General features: G+C 40.5%; 5 protein-coding genes across 6 annotated transcripts; 2 read left to right on the forward strand and 3 right to left on the reverse strand.

The window, feature by feature from the left end:
• Nucleotides 1-305: 305 nt before the first annotated feature.
• On the reverse strand, nucleotides 306-1,085 carry LOC115025973 (gamma-crystallin M3-like). Its single transcript, XM_029458408.1, has 3 exons — nucleotides 1,071-1,085; nucleotides 684-926; nucleotides 306-584 (listed from the first exon to the last, which is right to left on the reverse strand). Exons 1-3 carry the CDS (start codon nucleotides 1,083-1,085, stop codon nucleotides 306-308), a joined length of 537 nt encoding a protein of 178 aa, XP_029314268.1.
• Nucleotides 1,086-4,391: 3,306 nt separating this feature from the next.
• LOC115025972 (gamma-crystallin M3-like) lies at nucleotides 4,392-5,126 on the reverse strand. The gene is made up of 3 exons (XM_029458407.1): nucleotides 5,118-5,126; nucleotides 4,772-5,020; nucleotides 4,392-4,673 (listed from the first exon to the last, which is right to left on the reverse strand). The coding sequence occupies exons 1-3, from the start codon at nucleotides 5,124-5,126 to the stop codon at nucleotides 4,392-4,394; spliced, it is 540 nt and encodes a 179-aa protein (XP_029314267.1).
• Nucleotides 5,127-7,283: 2,157 nt separating this feature from the next.
• On the reverse strand, nucleotides 7,284-9,134 carry LOC115025971 (gamma-crystallin M3-like). Of its 2 annotated transcripts, none has more exons than XM_029458406.1 (3): nucleotides 9,041-9,134; nucleotides 7,756-7,995; nucleotides 7,284-7,573 (listed from the first exon to the last, which is right to left on the reverse strand). In XM_029458406.1, the coding sequence occupies exons 2-3, from the start codon at nucleotides 7,945-7,947 to the stop codon at nucleotides 7,298-7,300; spliced, it is 468 nt and encodes a 155-aa protein (XP_029314266.1). In that variant the 5' UTR covers nucleotides 7,948-7,995; nucleotides 9,041-9,134; the 3' UTR covers nucleotides 7,284-7,297. The 2 variants fall into 2 exon arrangements, with proteins under 2 accessions (XP_029314266.1, XP_029314265.1); XM_029458405.1 differs by lacking the exon at nucleotides 9,041-9,134 and adding an exon at nucleotides 8,131-8,155.
• A 518-nt stretch (nucleotides 9,135-9,652) lies between these two features.
• On the forward strand, nucleotides 9,653-11,261 carry crygs3 (crystallin, gamma S3). Its single transcript, XM_029459429.1, has 3 exons — nucleotides 9,653-9,799; nucleotides 9,985-10,227; nucleotides 10,739-11,261. The coding sequence occupies exons 1-3, from the start codon at nucleotides 9,791-9,793 to the stop codon at nucleotides 11,012-11,014; spliced, it is 528 nt and encodes a 175-aa protein (XP_029315289.1). The 5' UTR covers nucleotides 9,653-9,790; the 3' UTR covers nucleotides 11,015-11,261.
• Nucleotides 11,262-14,010: 2,749 nt separating this feature from the next.
• Nucleotides 14,011-14,767, forward strand: crygs4 (crystallin, gamma S4). Its single transcript, XM_029459550.1, has 3 exons — nucleotides 14,011-14,019; nucleotides 14,163-14,405; nucleotides 14,495-14,767. The coding sequence occupies exons 1-3, from the start codon at nucleotides 14,011-14,013 to the stop codon at nucleotides 14,765-14,767; spliced, it is 525 nt and encodes a 174-aa protein (XP_029315410.1).
• The last annotated feature ends 5,296 nt before the right edge of the window (nucleotides 14,768-20,063 follow it).

The raw sequence follows: 20,063 nt of genomic DNA on the forward strand, positions 1-20,063 counted from the left end.
CATTGTCCATTGTCTCAGAAGCCACTTTTTAATTTTTTGTCAAAGAGATCAAATTTAAACAGTGATACAGATGCAGTGTTTACCAAAAATGTGTAACAAGAGTCTTGAAACAAATTGCACAAATTCTAATCTTTACTTTCAGTTCTTATATGCATGAAAGTGGACCACATATGGGCATGTGCCTCATGATGCCCATTTCATCCCAATTGACATCCCCTCCTGTACAGCCCAGGTCTAAAAACAACCAGTGAAACAAGAAGTCAAAATAGAAGAATGGATTTTATTTAGTGGAATTTAGTGAATATTTAGTTGCAGGAATCGGTGATGCGCCTCATGCTCATGAACCTCTGGCCGCTCATGCCCATGTCCCTGAAGCTCTTGTGCTCTCCGGGCCTCATGTACATCATCTTGCCTCTGAAGTGGGGCTGCTCGTACATCAGCCAGTGTCCGTCCATCACGTTGCAGGACTGGCAGTCGGACATGCGGTAACGATCCTGGATGTTGTCGCAGTCGTCCATCAGCTCATTCATCTGACCACCGAAGTTCTCCCTCTCGTAGATCCTCATCTTGTAGGATCCTCTGTGCTGTAGAGGACATATTTGAGAAAAGAAAACACAAGATCAGAAAACCATTCAAAGACATCTAAAGGAAATACTATGTCGAGAATGGATATCTTTCTTTACCATGGGGATAGTACGGCAAGACCTGATGCAGTCGGACATTCCCATCATGCTCATGTAGTCGGCGTACTCGCCCCTCCTCATGAAGTACTGGTTTCCCATGTAGTTGGGACGGTCATACACCATGAAGCAGCCGCTCTCCACCCTGCAGGAGTGACACTTGGTCAGGTAGGAGGTCAGCTCAGGGCAGTCACTGCTGGTCTCATATTGACGACCCTGGAAGTTCCTGTCCTCGTAGAAGATGATCTGAAAGCACAACAATGCTTAGTTGGCACCATTTATCAGTGAGATCACAGACACTTTTTAATGTCTGTCCAATGCAAATGAATGAAGGATTTTTTAAATGACAGATTGGATTGTTTAAATGGATGCATCATCCCCAGTACCTACCTTGCCCATGGTCATGATTGTATTTGGTTGGTCCTCAGGACTGAGCTGTGGCTGCTGTGTATTCCTGTCGGTGGTAACTGTTACTTTTATACTTGTTCAATGTGAAAAAAAGGTATGTAGGGCTTCTATTGTGAAAATCCCTGAGCCAGCAACATGCCATAGAAGCCTACTGAGCAGTCAGGGTGCTAAAGGGTTATTATCTAGCACTATAACGCTCTGGTGGAAATGCATGTACTGTACACAGACAGTATTGTCCAACATATAAAGAGAAGCTTCCAACTGTAATATGCCTGCTATCTCTATCTCTCACAGTGTACTGGATATTTCACTTACCAAATGATTAGAAATATGTTCTTCACATATAATTTAATACTCAATTTACATTAAAATATCAGATCACAAAGCAGCAATGTAAATGTAAGGATTGGACTCTAATGCTGAAGTGACGGCAACAAACGAAAACTGGATACATACAGTGGAGATAGATGATAGGACCTTTATAACCGAAAACGTGATAAGCGGATAACCGTTAAGAACCTTTGATACCGGTTAAACCGTAAAACCTTGATAACCTGTAAAACCGGGTAGACCTAAGAACCGGGGAAACCGGAAGAACGGGGAGAACCGGAAGAACCGGGGAGAACCGGAGAACACGGGGAGAACCGGGAAGAACCGGGGAGAACCGGGAAGAACCTGGGAGAACCGGTAGAACTGAGAACGGGGAAGAACCGGAAGAACCGTGGAAAACCGAAACCGGTGAGAACCGGAAGAACCGTGAAGAACCTTTTAGAACCGGGATAACCTGTATAACTTAAACCTTTAAAACCTTGAAAACTTTTATAACCTTAATAACCTTTTATAACCTTAATACCTTTATACCTAATAACCGTTATGAAAATAACCTATAACCTTTTAAAACCTTTTATAAACCTTAATAACCTTTATAACCTTTAATAACCTTTTATAACCTTTAATAACCTTTAATAACCTTTATAACCTTTATAACCTTTATAACCTTTATAACCTTTAATAACCTTTATAACCTTTATAACCTTTAATAACCTTTTATAACCTTTAATAACCTTTAATAACCTTTAATAACCTTATAACCTTTATAACCTTTAATAACCTTTATAACCTTAATAACCTTTTATAACCTTAATAACCTTTTATAACCTTAATAACCTTTTATAACCTGTTATAGTGGCTTAAGGTATGAATAACCACAACAGAAGTTAGAGTTTATAGTGTGCACTGCAGCTCAAACAGTAGTTTGAGTTATAACCAAATATTAACTTTAGATGTGGCGGATCAGAAAACAATTATATGTAATTTAGGTTTGGAGGACTTATTGAAATAAATAACGTTTTGATAATATTTGTTAGACTGTGAGCTATTTTACCAACTTTGAACCAGCTATTGGAACCCAATGCTAGTCTGACACAGAAAAGTTTAATTCGTTCAATCAAATCATATGTTTGATGTCAGTGTAGCTGTGAGCTGTGATCCTAAATCAAAGATGGATGATGGTGAGAGATGTGAGAGACTCGTGCTGTGGGCTGTTGTACCATGAAGCAGTGATGCAGATAAGATAAGATAAAATAAAATAAAATAAGATAAAATAAAATAAGATAAGATTAGATAAAATAAAATAAAATATAAAATAAAATAAAATAAGATAAGATTAGATAAAATAAAATAAGCCTTTGTTGAACTAACCTAATGTTGCAGCTGCATAAAGACAGGAAAAAGTACAGTTAAATAAAGAAATGTAACAAATGAAATTTATGAAATAAATTTGTGTGAAACTCGTAACATTGTCACATGACTTGACCTTTGCTCTCTTTTTGGATTTTTTTTTTTCAAGTCAGTGTGCATTCATGTCGTTGATAAAAGTCAGATGATTTAATTAATTTCTTCCTCTTTTTTTATTATTCTTTATTCAGATCCTCAACCGCAACCGGGAACAGCAAACAATAGAATTAGCCGGGTCACATTCTCACAATTAACATTAAATCGAGCTTCAATGCGCCACCGGACTATTCACGATTCGTAACCAAACAACGCTAACCACGCAACTAGTTATTATATGCCAGAGAGCTACCCCACACATTTGAACCATTCCATAAACGTTTTTAACTAGATTGCTTGGCGCAAACGGGAACAATACGGAACGAGCCCCCAATTTGTCATAACCCAGGCTCTAGGCCATAACAAAACACGGGAAGGACACGAAATGCCAAAATATATGAGAGATTTATTTACAGAAAGAACATAAATTGCAAAGTAAATTAAAATATGAGACGTGATAATCAGTGATCAGTAATGTGCATGTTGATGTGTGTGGATAATGTGGTGTAAGGTGCAAATCATGAAACAAAAGACAAAGCAAAACAACGGGGTTTCCTGGCTCAGGCAGGGAGAGAGAGCAGCATCGCGAGGCCTTGTCCTGAGGAGCGCTGCGCCCAGGTGCTCCAGATCTGACGGGATACTGCCATCAGCTCCACTGACACCTTAAAGATATACCACACAGTGACTGACACAAGACAGGTAAAGCAGGGGCCGTCACAGTAACTATACTAAGAACTATTTTTAGTTGAATATGTTTGATATTATGACCCTGACAAACGTCTTACGCATAATTGTGTTGGTCTTATATTTACATCTTCTATAATTGTGTTGGTCTTATATTTACATCTTCTATAATATTGCAGTAAACAAGTTGACTGGTCATAACAGCAGAAGCACAGATAAATAAAACATAAACATTAATGATAAAACATTAAAGAAATGGTTCACAACTGAATCTGTCTTAGAACATTATGCAATAAAACTATTTTGTTTTCTTTAATGAAAATAAAACGCATTACTTCACAAGTGTCCTGTATGCTGTAAAAGAGGGCCAATAACATAACCATTTAAAATTGAACACTGGTATACCATATTTCTATTTATTTTCTGTATTTTCTTTAACACTTCTTTCTTCATGTGCTGTGTTTGCAGTGATTTCATGGAAATGTGTAGAAAATCAAGCTCACAGCGACCATTTTCATTTCATCTTCATCTTTAATGTCACGAGCATCATATATGACAGAACATTTCATAGGCAGAAGAAGAAGAAGTGTTGACCTGGCTCTGGGATACAGTTATTAACAGCACTCACTACAGCCCAAACTGTCCTTTGACAGTTGGATGCTGATAATTCATGCCATTTATTCTCTAATTTTGTGCCCGAAATTCCCTCCCGGCTCGACAAATTGATGAAATTCTTTATTACAAATGTGTTGATTACATTTTCAAGTCTGGAGCCTGTTGTGTTCTTCAACAGGAGTCCATGATACGTCGCATGGATCCGATCCTCATGTCCATGGGACCCGTTCCCATGTCTCTCATGCTCCTGTACTCCCCCGGCCTCAGGTAGAGCATCCTGCCTCTGAACTGGGGCTGCTCGTACATCAGCCAGTGTCCGTCCATCACGTGAGCAGACTGGCAGTCGGACATGCGGAAATGATCCTGGATGGAGTCGCAGTCGTCCAGCACCTCATTCATCTGACCTCTGAAGTTCTCCCTCTCGTAGATCTTCATCCTGAACTGACCTCTGTGCTGCAAAACCACACGTGAAGAGACAGAAGATAATAAGAAAAGTTTCCTTCTGTATCTTCCATCTTTAACCTCATGAGTCAACAACACAACGTTTATACCGTGGGGATCATGCGGCTGGAGCGGATGCAGTCACTCATGGTCATTCCCATCAGGCGCTGGTTGTCAGGGTACTCTCCCCTCCTCGCCAGCGTCTGGTGGCCCATGAAGTTGGGACGTTCGTACACCATGAAGCAGCCGCTCTCCACCCTGCAGGAGTTGCAGCGGCTCAGGTAGGAGGTCAGCTCAGCGCAGTCGCTGCTGGTCTCATAGGAGCGACCCTGGAAGTTCTTGTCCTCGTAGAAGATGATCTGAAAAACAAAATACATTTTTAAAACTATTCCTCTGCGGCAGATAATCTGAAATATAACAATGATTCTTCATTACAGCATTAATGTGGTCACTTACTCTGCCCATTTTGGAGTTCAGTTGTATCCCTGATTGCACTGGTACTTTAAACAGCCAAACTGTCACTTTTATACCCGTGATGATAGCTAAATGATGTATGGAGCCATTGTTTTGAATATCTTACTCAGCAGTGGAGCATACAGGACTACAATGTTTGTTAAATCGGTCTGTAAATGGTTATTATTCTAGACTGTATGCGTCTAGTGCAGTACCAACTGCAGGGGCTCTCCTATGGGATACAGGTGGGTCAGTGTTCGGTCTGTGACGACTGTCACGTAGTTACGTTTTCTGCAACTTTAGACTTCTAATACGTACATTTCAGAGGGATATGTTCAACTCAAAAGTGTAAGAAATAAACTCCTCTCCAACCAGCTAACACAGTACAATACATCAATTATATGTTAAATATCAATAATATCAAAAGGGCCATTTTAAAAACTGCTGTACAAACTTTTGCTTAATTAAAATGTACTTTGCAGGACCTTTGGTTGTATTTTTACACGTTGTGGTATTTTACTTAAGTAAAGGCTCTGGATACTTCCTCCATCACTGTAGTTTAACTAGTCTAGTTAAACTACAGTGATGGAGGAAGTATAACAGTATAACAGTCTAGTTACTAGACTACATCTCAGATAACATTTATTTGTACATGATACATTTTATCTGACAACATTGAAACTAATATTATTAAGGAATATGATTATTTATTAATTATTATTATCATTTCCATGTGTATAATATTTACTGTATTTATTTGTATTGTATTTTTACTTGACTGTACCTGACCAAATGGCAAATAAAAGTCTTGAATCCTAAATCAGCATGTATTATATATAATTATGATTGTTAAATCTTTACTGTAAGTATTAGACATGATAAGGTGTTTGTTGACGGTAATTCATAGTAATTTAAAATCATTAATATAATGTAATAATATGAGTGCATATTACAGCAGCCAGACAGAAAAGCAGATGCATATAGATTATTAAAGTAACTTCAACCAGAGTAACTAAAAACTACAATATACATAATCTATTGTTCATCATGAAGCATGAAAAAAATAAAAAGGCACTGCATACTATACACACCAAAGTCACCACTACAGTGAATATAAAACCAGCGTGGAAGTGTATTCACAGATATCGAAAACTCGTATTAAAGGTGTAGTCCATCAATTTAGTATTTTACTTCTTTAAAGATGGAGGACTCACAACCAGCGGGTTTTAAGAAAGGTACAAAAATAAATAGTAATCATCTGAGCACTGAGCTGTTAATCCCAAACTAATGATGTGCTAATGATGCCACAGAGGACGGTACATGTTTACACAGGATGAGTAATAAACCGCACTTTGTGTCCGATGGAGGTCAGAGTTTATATTACACATGAGAACAGTGTGTGCAGTGTGTGCAGTGCGTGCAGTGGGTGCAGTGTGTGCAGTGTGTGCAGTGTGCGCGTGCAGTGCATGCAGTGCGTGCAGTGCGTGCAGTGGGTGCAGTGTGTGCGTGCAGTGCGTGAAGTGCGTGCAGTGCGTGCAGTGTGTGCAGTGTGTGCATGCAGTGTGTGCGTGCAGTGTGTGCAGTGGGTGCAGTATGTGCGTGCAGTGCAGGCAGTGCGTGCAGTGCGTGCAGTGGGTGCAGTGGGTGCAGTGCGTGCAGTGCGTGCAGTGTGTGCGTGCAGTGCGTGCAGTGTGTGCAGTGCGTGCAGTGTGTGCGTGCAGTGCGTGCAGTGGGTGCAGTGCGTGCAGTGTGTGCAGTGCATGCAGTGTGTGTGTGCAGTGTGTTCATCGTAACCTCTGAACGAGCTGATGAATAGTGGTCTATGCTTGAAACTGTGTGCTGTTAATTGATAAAAAAACACTGTATTTACATCATTTGACATAAAATTGAGTCCAACATTATGTTTCCATAGAGGATGTTATAAACTATGAAAATGATTTATGAATTACAATATGTATTTCCTGTATTTATATTTATTTATATCTAAGCCTCACTTTGCATGCGTGTACCTTAAAGTGTCAATGTGTGACTAATGAATATGATGCACTCGCTCACTTTACACACCAGTTTTGCAGATTTAACCGTCACAGACGCAAAACAATCATTTTATATAAGACAACACGACGACAAGGGGACGTTTGATTCCTCTTTCATTTTATTCAACCCATTTCTTTTTCTCTGCTTCAACAGGAATCCATTATACGCCTGACTGAGTTGAGCCTCATGCCGCTAAATCCCATTTCTCTCATGCTCCTGTACTCCCCGGGCCTCAGGTACATCTGCTTGCCTCTGAACTGGGGCTGCTCGTACATCAGCCAGTGTCCGTCCATCACGTTGCAGGACTGGCTGTCGCTCATGCGGTAACGCTCCTGGATGTTGTCGCAGTCGTCCATCAGCTCGTGACTCTGGCCCTGGAAGTTCTCCTTCTCGTAGATCCTCATCGTGTAAGAGCCTCTGTGCTGTAGAGGAATACAGAGAGGAGCACATGTCAGCAGAAAGAAGTTGCATTTTCTGCTGCTGTTAATGTCAAAATGTGTTTAACAGCGCAGCAGGATAATAAATACACTGCCAATTGGCTTGACTAGACATTAAAGTTTACTCGTTTCTAACAATGTTTAACTTTTTCAAAATCTTTGCATACCTGAGGAATTAAGCGGCAGGATCGGACGGAGTCACTCATGCCAAAAGTCATGTGGTCAGAGTACTCGCCCCTCTTGACAAAGAACTGGTTTCCCATGTAGCTGGAACGGTCGTACACCACGAAGCAGCCGCTCTCCACCCTGCAGGAGTGACACTTGCTCAGGTAGGAGGTCATGTCAGCGCAGTCGCTCATGCACTCATAGGAGCGACCCTGGAAGTTCTTCTCCTCGTAGAAGGTGATCTGAAAGAAGACAAAACAGATCAAATTAGAAATTTGTCCTTTTTAAAATTGTGTAAATTGTTTTGTTCGATGATCCTCTCCCACTTGGTTAGGTGGCTCCTGAACAGCTTGTTTCCTGCTCTACTCTCTACATACCTTGCCCATGTTTGATGATCTGTTTGTGGGAATCTGTCCAACAACCTGTGGCTGCCAGGCAGCTTTTATACTTTATATGCGCTGTAACAGGGTTTTGTTATTCAAATGATCTGGAAGCTGATGAATAAGCAGCTCTGCGATCGCTGTTAATTTCATTTGTGCCATCATGATCCAGAACAAAGGGAGGGGAAATGGGGGGAAGACACAAGGCAGAGGACGAGGGAGAAGAACTGAGCTGCAGTTTGTACATTTCTCAGACTGGAGAAGATTAGGGGGACAAGAAAACAACTTTTGAGTTTAATTTGAAGGGATGGTCATGCTGTGTTTGAATGTGGCACAAGTTCAGACCGTGGATGTCTTAAGAATATGGATAACACATTCCAAATGGCTTCAGCTATATCTTATTACATTTACTCACCATTGTCTATGTTGTATTTGCAATGACCTGAAAAGTGACCGAACCCTCGAGCCTGTTATTTTAGAAAACAGTCTTTGTTTATTTTTTGATCCTTTAATATGAATTTCTATCCGTGATATCTGTGTTTATGTTGATGCCATGGTCGGACATAACCACAGTCAATGAAAACATCTGCATAATGTCACTTTTGGTATTAAATGATTTATTTAGAGTAGCACATTTAAAACATCCTACAAAGGTTGGTATGAGTAAATGATAGCGTAGCATGACACCAGGACCCTGAGTCCGAAGCAGCGAAATAGATTTTTCTTTTTGCAATGGGCCCCATTAATGTATAATGCAACAACCAGAGGCAGGTTTCATAATGTCCTCAACTGATACATCATATACTTCAAATACAAAGTGCACGTAGATTAGGGTTCTACCATGAAGCCACAACGTCCTTAAGGTTACAATCAGTACTTCTCTTACTGAACTTCGTGACTTTCTCACCGGGACTTGTTGAACACAGGTGTAACTAATACCATCGATCACGGCTGCACTGCAGCTAACGAGGCCATCGTTAAGGTTGTTAGTCGCACCTGTGTGTTCCTGCTGTCACTGCTGTCACTGAGCGGAGGACTCTGCAGCTTCAGTCCAGTTTAATGAAATAAATCTTATTTCATTATGTTGTAATAATTCATTAAGACCTTTTCATGGCATTTTGAATGCAGACTATTGCTGAACTGACAATCTGTAACCAACAACTTGTTTGACCAGCTGGTCTCCTGAATAAAAAAGAAGACACTTGAGTTTGACATTTTGAAATTACAGATAGGAAATCACAGTTTCAGGATTTATTACCGCCAACTGTTGTCAAAGCTGCACTGCTCTCACGATCATGTTCTGTAATCTCTTCTGTCAGAAAGCAAATCATATCCAATTCCACAACAACGTCTGCTGATAGACCAAATAATAGACCAAATAGGAGGCAGGTAGTTATTCGATTGGGCAGAACTCAATGGAAACGATGCACACAATTATCATTAAAGTTTTAAGTTTTACATGTCAGTTTCGGCAATTCTTTGATATGAGGCCATCACATGTGGACAAAGGCAAATCAAACTTGACCAAACCATTTTGCTGATATGCAAATCAAGCTAATTTAAATAACAATAGCTTTCCCTCGTCTGCACATTCTGCATTTCGATATAAACCACAACACAGCTGCAGCTGGGGGGCAGGCAAGCAATAGCATTAACAATGGGGAAGGTAAGGAGCAAATGCTGTTTTCTATATGTTTTCACCATCTTTCAGGCACTAACTATAGTGAATATAAACTGTTCTATGTAGTTTGTTGTCATTTTTAACAGCAGCCAAGCTCAACAATATGCTGTAATTGTATTTCTTACACACCTCGGATGATAGTTTACCAGCATCTGTTTCCTTCTATCCAGATTGCATTTTTTGAGGATAAGAATTTCGAAGGCCGAAGCCATGAGTGCAGCACTGACTGTCCTGACCTGCGCTCTTACTTCGGCCGCTGCAACTCCATCAAGGTGGAGAGCGGCTGCTGGGTTCTGTACGAGCATCACAACTACAGCGGCAACCAGTACGTCCTGAGTCCCGGGGAATACCCTGATCACCAGCAGTGGATGGGATTCAATGACAGCATCAAGTCATGTCGCTCTATCAAAAATGTAAGCTCAGTAACCACTAGATCCTTTTTTAGAACATAACCAGCAGGTATCAAAGCTTTGAGTCATCCTTTAGTAATGATTGTCTTTTAATACTACTGTTAGTGCAACATTTTCAATAATCTGGGATAAGATTATTACACCAAGCTGTAGAGTAGGTCAAACATAAAGTTAAAGAGGGAAGTAGTTTACATAAAATATGGGACTCAACATGATTTAAAAAGAATTCTGGGTTAATTTTTTGCAGGAGAGTTTCCAGCTCCAGTCAAATACCACAGAGTGCACCAACCAAGCAATAATCAGTGAAAGGCCAACAGAGAGAAGGAGAGATAAAAGGCTCATGATTTGGCAGCAGGGGGCTTTTTGTTCAGGCCCATGCACATCAATTATTGAAGGAAACTCGGAAAACGGCCAAGAAACCCATTTGTAGAAGTAAATGATGAAACAGAAATAGGTCAAACGATTCAGATACTAAATACTATCATTTAATCTTTACTTATCCAACTCTTTCAAGGTATATGGGAAGTCCTGGAAGATCAGATTCTACGAAAAGAAGGATTTCGCAGGTCAGGCGGCAGAGTGCGCTGAGGATTGCGCATCAGTTTACGAGGCCTTCAAGTTCCAGGAGGTCCACTCCTCTGTGGTTATGGACGGTGCGTGGGTCCTCTACGAGGAGCCCAACTACCACGGACACCAGTACTTCCTGGAACGTGGCGAGTACCACAACTATACAGACTGGGGCGCCACGTCCCCTGCTGTGGGGTCCTTCCGCATGATCACAGAGTTCTAGAACATCAGTATCCACGTAGGGTTCTGCAGCCGCATAAAAGAGCTATGTGAATGCTCAGGTCACCCAAGTTCTAGAATCCCAATGAAAATCAGGCTTAGAACACGGAGTTCAATTCCTGTTCCGGTTCCAAAGCCCGAAGAGAACTAACATTCCAAATTCTTCCAGGGTTCCAGAGTCCTAACGCCACTGAGGTTCCTGAATCTAGAACCCTCAATAAGAGTTCCAGAAGGCTTAGATCTGAGAACCATCTGCATCTGTCTTTCTCCCCAGAACCCTGTCACACTCAAATTAATTAAAGTATTTCTTACCCATAACAGTGCTGTATTCTGTATTATTTTTAATGAGGTTACATGACACCTCAAACGTTTCTGCTCTTGTCTTTACTCCACTAGTGAAAATATGCAACACATCTCCAGACAGACTCATGTCAGATCATACGTAACATCAGCAGGCATTTATATATACATATATATATATACACACATATATATATATATATATATATATATATATATACTTATTGCTGTGCCTTCTTTTTTATACCTCTTTTATGTGTGTATATGTATATATGTCGGTATGAGTATGTATGTGTGTATATATACAATATATGTATATATTTACGGGACTGTGAGAAATGGCATTTCGATCTCCCTGTTTGTATCACACACACACACACACACACACACACACACACACACACACACACACACACACACACACACACACAATAAAATTGACTTTTGACTTTGACTTTGTTGACATGTATTATACAATAAGAACCTTTGACAAGTGCATGATAACTGATACGTTCATTTACAAAAATGGTTGAATTTAGACATTAATAGTTCGAAAACATTTCCACATTAACATAAAACCAGTGAGCCGCAGATATTTTTCATAATTACAGGATAAAAACATTCATACACAACATAAACTTGTAGTATGTCTTATATCTGTACCAGTAACAGACCTTGTTGCAAATTGAACACACAATAAGGAAAATTAAAAACTAAATCTTAGATTATGGTTTAATTGCTTATTATACAATTTGATATAACATCAACACACTCTTTAAGCACACTTGATGGTAAAACTGTTTGTGAAAACATCTTAAACTATTCACTTTAATTCGTAATGAATAAGATAAAATATTTTTGACTTCATAGTCATATTCGATGTGGCTCGTGAGCCGGATGCTACATCATTTTGTGAATAGTATTCATGACAATAAAGTTTATCTTGGTTTTGAATCTTGTACACTGTGGTGCTTGAGGATAACACATATAGTTAATAACAATGGTGGTCATGAGTGAAGATTCATTTTTAACATCACAACATTATTACACAACAAATATTTTGTGGATTGTATTTTTTACAGTGCAAATATTTTATATATTAAACACTTTCTAAATGTAACTGTACAACATCCATCGAGGGCCGTACTAATGATTGAACTCATAACCTCTGCAAAATGTTTTTAAGACGCAGCTCATTCATTTCACTTTTCTTTCATGTGCAAAAAAGCAACTTTTCCATGTATCTTAATGTTTTATTATAAATCCTTTATTAGTCCCACAACGGGGAAACTGTATCTCGTCACAGCAAAAGAACATATGAAGTAAAAAGGCAGTACACAATAATTAAATAGAATAAAAAATAATATAAGTACCAAGTGGTTGATAGAAAATAAAGTGAGTATTGCACATGGCAGTGATAACTGCACAGCAGTGGTGGAACAGTGTGTTCTTGGTGTGGGGGTCTACCTCTCTATCTCTCCATGTTTGTATGTTCCGCTCTGGAGAGAGCTTCTTGTTGGGCCAAACTCTTTATCCAAACGCACTCGTCCTTTCAGCTCGTGCAGTTTGGCATGTCTCGTGGTGTAATGACAATTATTTTAAGTACGTCCGCACAAACTAGGCACACTGGCCTTTTACTTCCACAAAGAAATAATCGTTCGTCCATTTCTCCTGGAAAGTGCGACATTCCGCATCCAGCTTTCTCTTTGTTACACTCGCCACGCTGCGTTCACTGATGTCAGTGACCGTCTCCTTTAAAATTGAAGTTTTTTGACATGACGTGACCACGTGATGACACGTTCCACTCGTGTTGTGTTCAGGGACCCTGACCTTGGCAAGGAAAAACAGTCAGTCGCCCTTTAAAATATTGTTTTTGCTAGTGGATTTTTTTTGCGTGCGTTTTACGACTGACCTCGAGGGCCGGATCAAATGGTCTCGCGGGCCATATACGGCCTGGAGGCCGGAGGTTCTCAACCCCTGATGTAAATGCTTGTTTAATAAAAGCATAAGCAGAGTACATCGTGGGAATAGCACCGAGATTTTAACTGGTTTGGAAAATGTAATTAAATACTTGAGACGCTTAAACAATCCTGTGAACACAGAAGTCACCTGAACTTCTTACAGAGCTGAACAGTCGTGCAAAAGACGTTAAATAAATTCTATAATAAAATAAATCATGTCAAGTCCTAACACATGCACACTCTGCACTTACAAACATATGTGTGCAGTTGGTTTTGAGCTCTTTTGTATCATTTATTATCTTCTTGGAAGCATTTGAGTTTTTAATATATTTCCAAGAAGTTCAACTTAACCAGAACTAAATAGTTTATGTTAATAATCAAATAAATGATGTATAATAATGATAAACTGTATTTGTACACCACCTTTTGTTAACAAAAAAAAGCATATAGCTTACATAAAAGCTACAAAAAATTGCAAAACCAAAAGTATTTGTAAGAGTATTTGGTCCACATCAGTTTATACTGAGCAGCGAGCACGTTTAGATACTTGGCACGGCTGAACCACCATTGTGTGTGGAAAAGCAATTCAGTGGGTCAGAACAATGGGCAAACTCTAGATGAATATTTGGATTGTAATAACTGTTACATGCACTGCTAACCATGCATTTGGTAGTATTGTCTGGGCCATGTATAAAGAGTACTGCGTTTGTTACAGCATGTAGTATTTTAAGAGATACAGATGGAGAAGGTGAGTACAGTATTGTGAATGTGTGTTGCTGCAGGAGCATGAACTTAATTCGGTGCATGAAACAGAGACGTCAGATGTTTTGTCAAACATGTAAACCCCCAGATAAAACCCTCTTTTTATTAAGTGTATCTTAATCTTTGCAGATCGTGTTTTACGAGGACCGGGACTTCCACGGGAAGTCCTACGAATGCAAAGGGGACTCCGCTGACCTGCACGGCTTCATCGGCCGATGCAACTCGGTCAAGGTGGAGGTCGGCTGGTGGGTTCTGTACGAGCGCAACAACCACATGGGCTACCAGTATGTCATTGGCCCCGGGGAGTACAATGACTACCGTCACTGGATGGGCTTCAATGACTGTGTCCGATCCTGCAGGATCATCAAAAACGTAAGTCACAAGGTGCCATGACAAAGACAAGACAACCAAACAGTCTTCCTCACAACACGACGTCATTTCTTTGACTGCTTTGGTTTCAGCTCAAAGGGTCGTACAAGCTGAAGCTGTTTGACCGGCCAAACTTTGACGGCCATTGTTTGGAGGTGACAGAAAACACAAAGTCTGTCCAGGAGAAATGGCTCAGACATCAAGTCCAGTCCTGCAAGGTCCTGGAGGGCTGCTGGATCTTCTTTGAACATCCAAACTTCTGCGGGCGCCAGTACCTGCTGGAGAAAGGGGAGTACCGGCACCACTCCGAGTGGGGAGCTCCGAAATCTACCGTGAGCTCCATCAGAATAATTCTGGAGCTGTGAAGTTCAACCAGGTAGTCTCTTATCATCTAATGTAATGCATCGTAATAAACATATTGCATCCTCATTTCTGTTTGTGTCTGTGTTCTTTATGTGTTTTATTCTGTTAGAGGAAGAACAATTAATGACAAAAGCAATGCAATTAATTATTACATTTGACAGTAAAGGTAAGAAATATCATTCATATCGTTGCATTGTTTACAATTACCTGAACACATCACCTTCCGTTTCAAGTCCTCTCGAAAGATTCAAGGAACATTTATATCCTGGGCTGAAATAATGGAGTCTAATATGACAACCCTGCAATAAATCCTACTTACTGTATATCCAGTTCATGTTGAAACTGTTACAGCTTTATGGTCCTTTTCTACGATTGTGATGCTGTTGAATTGTGTTAAACAGACGATATACAGATGAAATCATATAATTTACATTAAATCTAAGTAACAACATCATGTTTGTTATGTTTTGAGATGGGAACAAATGCTCCTACATGTAATGAATTAAATTATATCTCGCCTAAAATGCAAAATCAGTACTTTCTCTTACAATTATAAGATGAGGGGATATAAGATAAGAGGATTCCTGCGGCAGCCAGAGCACTGGTGAGACTTACAAACTGTTTGTGCAAAGGTTTTTTATTGTTGACAAATCCGGCAATAATTCTCTCAATTCACTGATTCATCAAAAATCCTTCAAATTGCTTCTTTTGTCTGACTAACAGTTCAAAACCCCAAAAATATTCAGTTTACTTTGATGTTAGCAGCAAATACTAAATGTTTGGGAAGCTGGAAATATTTAATGTTCGTCATAAGTGTTGATTGATCTTTTGTGGATTGACTGATGGATCACTTCAGATCTTTTTGTAAAGTACGACAACTTCCAGTCCGCTCTTATAATTAAAAAATACTGAAGACACTCACTTCAGCCGCTGCAACTCTGTTGGTGTGAGAGCGCGGCCTGGGTTCTGTACGAGACGTCCCCCTGGTACCAGGACATCCTGAGCAGGGGGCAGTACCTTGAGCTACTGATTACCAGTGTTGTGTTGCTGTTTGTGACAAACGGGTTTGAAAGGTTCCTTAAAGGTAAAATGTAAAACATGATCAATTAAATATGAAATCATTTGTTTCTGTAACTTGTCTAACTGAACATTCCCATTGTCTTGTTGCTGAATATGGAGGTTGTAGTTGATTCCTTCTAATTTGAAGAATGACTACAGGGATGTTAAACAGTTTTATGCAGAAGCTTTGCCTCAACTCATCTGGGGTACGAGGATAACGTTGCATGCATCTCTAAATGCAGACTGCACTGACTGTTAAACAAACAGCTTCTCTTTGGTCAGCACTGATGTTTGATTCATCTAGAACTACAGGTAACACTAAGAAGGCCACAAGAAAAGCTGTTTAGAATTATTTTAAGAAAGTTACTGAACACGTTTCTGCTCCTAAAGGCCTTAAATTTGTCAGAGTCCAAATACGTCCAACTTTTCATCGGATCGGAAAAGTGAACGTATACGCATGTCTAACCTATTGATAGAGCATCACTTACTTATACAAAATGTATCGGACGAATACCCAACAAATGCATAACGTATACACAAATATGGCGTATACAAAATATCAGCAACACGCTGGTTTACGTAGATATAATGTTACGCCTCAGACACACGGAAGGAAGACTAAAAAAAAACAATACTTTACTTCAATAAAACAGAATATTAACTCAAAGCCCTCACTAGGAGGATAAACAAACTTCACTGAACAAACACACTTCTTGGAACACTGGTGCTTGCACATGATATGACCAGACGAACTGACACACGACAAGGGGAGACAGGACAATTTATACAAGAGGTGAGTGGGAACAGGTGGAAACAATCAGGGGCGGGGCAGACGCTGACGATGGCGGGAAACCACACAAAGACAGGGAGTAAACACAAGACATGACACAAGGGAGGTGAACTCTACAAAATTAAACAGGAACACAAATCCAGAGTCATGACAGAACCCCCTTCTCAAGGGACGGATCCCAGACGTCCCAAAGAAAGATCAGCAGGGCGGGTGGAGGGGGTCCGGAGGAGGGAATCCAGTGGCCTACATGGCTCAGTAGGCCGGTGGAAAGACCAGGTTGAAGACTCGGGAGGCCGGCGGACAGGCCGGGCTGGAGGCGGGCAGAACCGCTCAGGAGGCTGGACTGGAGGCGGGTGAAGCCGCGCAGGAGGCAAGAGTGAGGGGGAGCACGGGGGTCTCGAGCATCAAGGGGAACAGAGGGGTTTCGAGAGGCAGCTGGGGAACAGCTGGAGCCTCGAGGGGCAGCTGGGGCCTTGAGCGGCCTTGGTGCGTTGTTGAACGCTGATGTTTTGAGAATGTTCAAAATTACCGGATGTACCCGACGTGTGCTTCATAAGATATGCAGACGTTACGTTAGACATACGTGAGTACGCAATACGTACGTGAATACTTACCTACGTAAATATAGTACGTAAATACCTACGTGACTACGTTAGAGGTACGTTAGATATCGGCTACGTCGGCTGACGGTGAATCCTACAGCCAGTTTAGTGATAACGAGTGGATAACCTATTCCTACCCGATGTTAAGATGATGCCTGACGACAGAGTAACTTATTAAACGTGTTTCTACAGTACAGCTAGCGTTCAGCATGTTAGCCGTTCTCCAGCATCAGCATGACGTGAACCAAACGGCACTTTTCCAGCTCCGTTGGCCAGACGCTCTGATACGTTTTAAATAAGTAAGTGATACGCTATCAATGTTTGACATACGTATAATAATTTGTTATGTATTCGTTATGTATACGTCAGCTACAACACCGCTGTGGAAAAGTTGGACGTATTTGGACTCTGACACATTTTGAGCTACTTTTCATATACGGAGCTGTGTGACGGAGCCGTGTGTCTGCTGTGTTCGGCGTATCGTCTGCGTACTTCAAACGATCACAACTTACCCTTAATTTATACCTATTGCCGATATTTCGTATACGCCAGCATACGTTTCTGTCATACGGATATGTGTGACAGGGCCTTTAGAGCCGTTTCCTCACATCTTGTGAATCGGCCAATTGCTTTTATTATAATTCTAAACATATTACAGCTTATAAAAAAGGAGATTCTTGCACACTGCTAATAAAACAAATACATAAGTGTAACGTGTCTCCCTTTGCAGACCTTCTTTAGTTACAGTTTGTACTGATTCGTTGTTTGTCTAATGCTTTGAATACAAGAGCGGTGCAGAATCTTAACTTTTACACAAAGTACAAATCTTTATTTAAACCTGCTAGAAATCTGATACAACTACAAAAAGTTAAAGAAGTAATATTGATTAGACAGATATTAATACTGCAGAATGTCAGACCTTTTCTCTAAAGATAAAGCTCATAACACTATTAAAAGATTATTATGAAATGCTACCGACCATTGTTGTTTCGTAAATTAACACATATTCCACCAAATCAACTTAATAAAAATATATATATGAAAAACCAACAAAATAAAAGTAATATCTACTTTTGTACTTCCACACACATTTCTTAATCCATGTAATGTAAAAATAAATCGGACTTTAGTTGATCCCTACCATGCGTACACAAAGTAAATGAAGTTTCTGTGATTCCTGCATTATCACAGTTTATTCATTTCCACACAGAAGCACTAATTAAGATTAAAAGTTCTTTTTATGTCTGCAAAAAAACATGCAAACACTCGCATTTGAGTGACGATCACTGAGGTATGTGCATGTGCACAGTCGGCCCTCCTCTGTCTTCATGCTGCTGCACGTCTCTGACTCTCAGCAGACAGCAGTGCAGGAGGGAGGTCACAGCAGTGCAGGACGGAGGTCACAGAGCTCAGCTAAACCTGCGGACAAAGAGGCGCAGCTTGCTGATGACTCAGTGGGATTTGGACGGTAAGAGCCCGGAGCATGCCAGCTGCTGTTAGTGCTGACGCTCGGCTCACTGGAACAACGATGTGACCCCAACAACACAAAGGGAGTCCAGCCAGCACGTTCTCTCAGCTGGAGGTATTCACCTCTAAAGCCTCTTTGTTTACTGCGAACCTGGTGCTTTGAGCGGATGACAGGAGAGAGAGGGAGACACGAGTCACAGGGAGCCAGTGTGCACCCTCTCCTGGACGATGTTTGGAGCTGTCCAGACAGCTCGAGGCTGTTTGGACTCGACTTAGTTTCAGTTAACTTGGATCTTAACGCTGAAGCGCACAGACAACAGTTTGATTGCAACGCCCTCATGCACAGTGCTCTGACCTCCACCCGATCTACACCTTTAGTCTGTGCAGAGGTGGACGCAGTAGTAATACCACAGTGTAGAAATACACAATTGACTTCCAAACTAGTTGTATGTAATATTAAAAATACATATAATCAATAAACAAAGAGGAAAACCTTTTCTTTTCTTTGTATGAAGACAAATGTCCTAAAAGGTGAACGTAGAGACAAACTGTGGAGTCTTCTTTTCTTAAGATCATTCAAGAACTAATACAGGAAGCCCTCGTGAGGAGAACATGTCGATATAGATAAAGCTGTGAAATCAATAAGTCATCTAGTCGCAGTGACTGATGCTGCATTACTACAGGATGTGAGGACAAACATATCGGAGTATTGATGCGATGAATACATGTCAATTAGATTCAAATCCATATTTTTATCTTAATATACAGTATTGTTTTATCAAGACGTCCTCCTCTCACAGCCCTTCAGACGTCAGCTTCACATTAAACTTCACCCACACAATGCACTGAAACCACTTCAACAATCCAAAGAACAGATTTATAGATTCACGGCTGCAGCAATGAGCTGCTTCATTCTTCCAATCTATAGTTTCATCAGCTGTATCAAAACATCGTCCTCAGACTTTTCCCCTCAGCTCAGTTATTTATAACTTGTTCATAACTGTGGATATGATTTGTCTCAGCTGAGAGGAACTATGTTAATCCCAGGAAAAGAATGTTGTTTCTGGCTGCTAGAGTTACCTTGTATGGCAAGAATGGACAGATGGGAGAAGAGAGAGTAAAGTAGAGCGAGAGCGAGAGGGAGGAGAAACAGGAACATACGAGACACCGGGTCAAATACATTAAACAAAATCTACTGCACGGTTAAAAATAGCAGAGAGAAAGCGGCTGAAGCTGGAGAAACATCTGCATCCTGCAGTGTTTAGAACTGTTTGTCTGGGAGTAACACTCTCCATGATGCGTGTGGTTTACCCAACAATACTCCTAATGGGTTGTTCAATGAGAGACGCACCGCAGGCGGATGAGAGGCTGTGATGTGAC

Source organism: Cottoperca gobio, chromosome 21, assembly GCF_900634415.1.
Source record: "Cottoperca gobio chromosome 21, fCotGob3.1, whole genome shotgun sequence".
Classification (NCBI taxonomy): Eukaryota; Metazoa; Chordata; class Actinopteri; order Perciformes; family Bovichtidae; genus Cottoperca; species Cottoperca gobio.

What these genes read in the sequence shown, in the direction of transcription:
- LOC115025973 (XM_029458408.1), bottom strand. An exon ending in CTTGCCGTACTATCCCCATG is followed by an intron (nt 585 to 683) that starts GTAAAGAAAGAT and finishes TGTCCTCTACAG; the next exon opens with CACAGAGGATCCTACAAGAT.
- LOC115025972 (XM_029458407.1), bottom strand. An exon ending in CCAGCCGCATGATCCCCACG is followed by an intron (nt 4,674 to 4,771) that starts GTATAAACGTTG and finishes GTGGTTTTGCAG; the next exon opens with CACAGAGGTCAGTTCAGGAT.
- LOC115025971 (XM_029458405.1), bottom strand. An exon ending in CCTGCCGCTTAATTCCTCAG is followed by an intron (nt 7,574 to 7,755) that starts GTATGCAAAGAT and finishes ATTCCTCTACAG; the next exon opens with CACAGAGGCTCTTACACGAT.
- crygs3 (XM_029459429.1), top strand. An exon ending in CATGTCGCTCTATCAAAAAT is followed by an intron (nt 10,228 to 10,738) that starts GTAAGCTCAGTA and finishes AACTCTTTCAAG; the next exon opens with GTATATGGGAAGTCCTGGAA.
- crygs4 (XM_029459550.1), top strand. An exon ending in CCTGCAGGATCATCAAAAAC is followed by an intron (nt 14,406 to 14,494) that starts GTAAGTCACAAG and finishes CTTTGGTTTCAG; the next exon opens with CTCAAAGGGTCGTACAAGCT.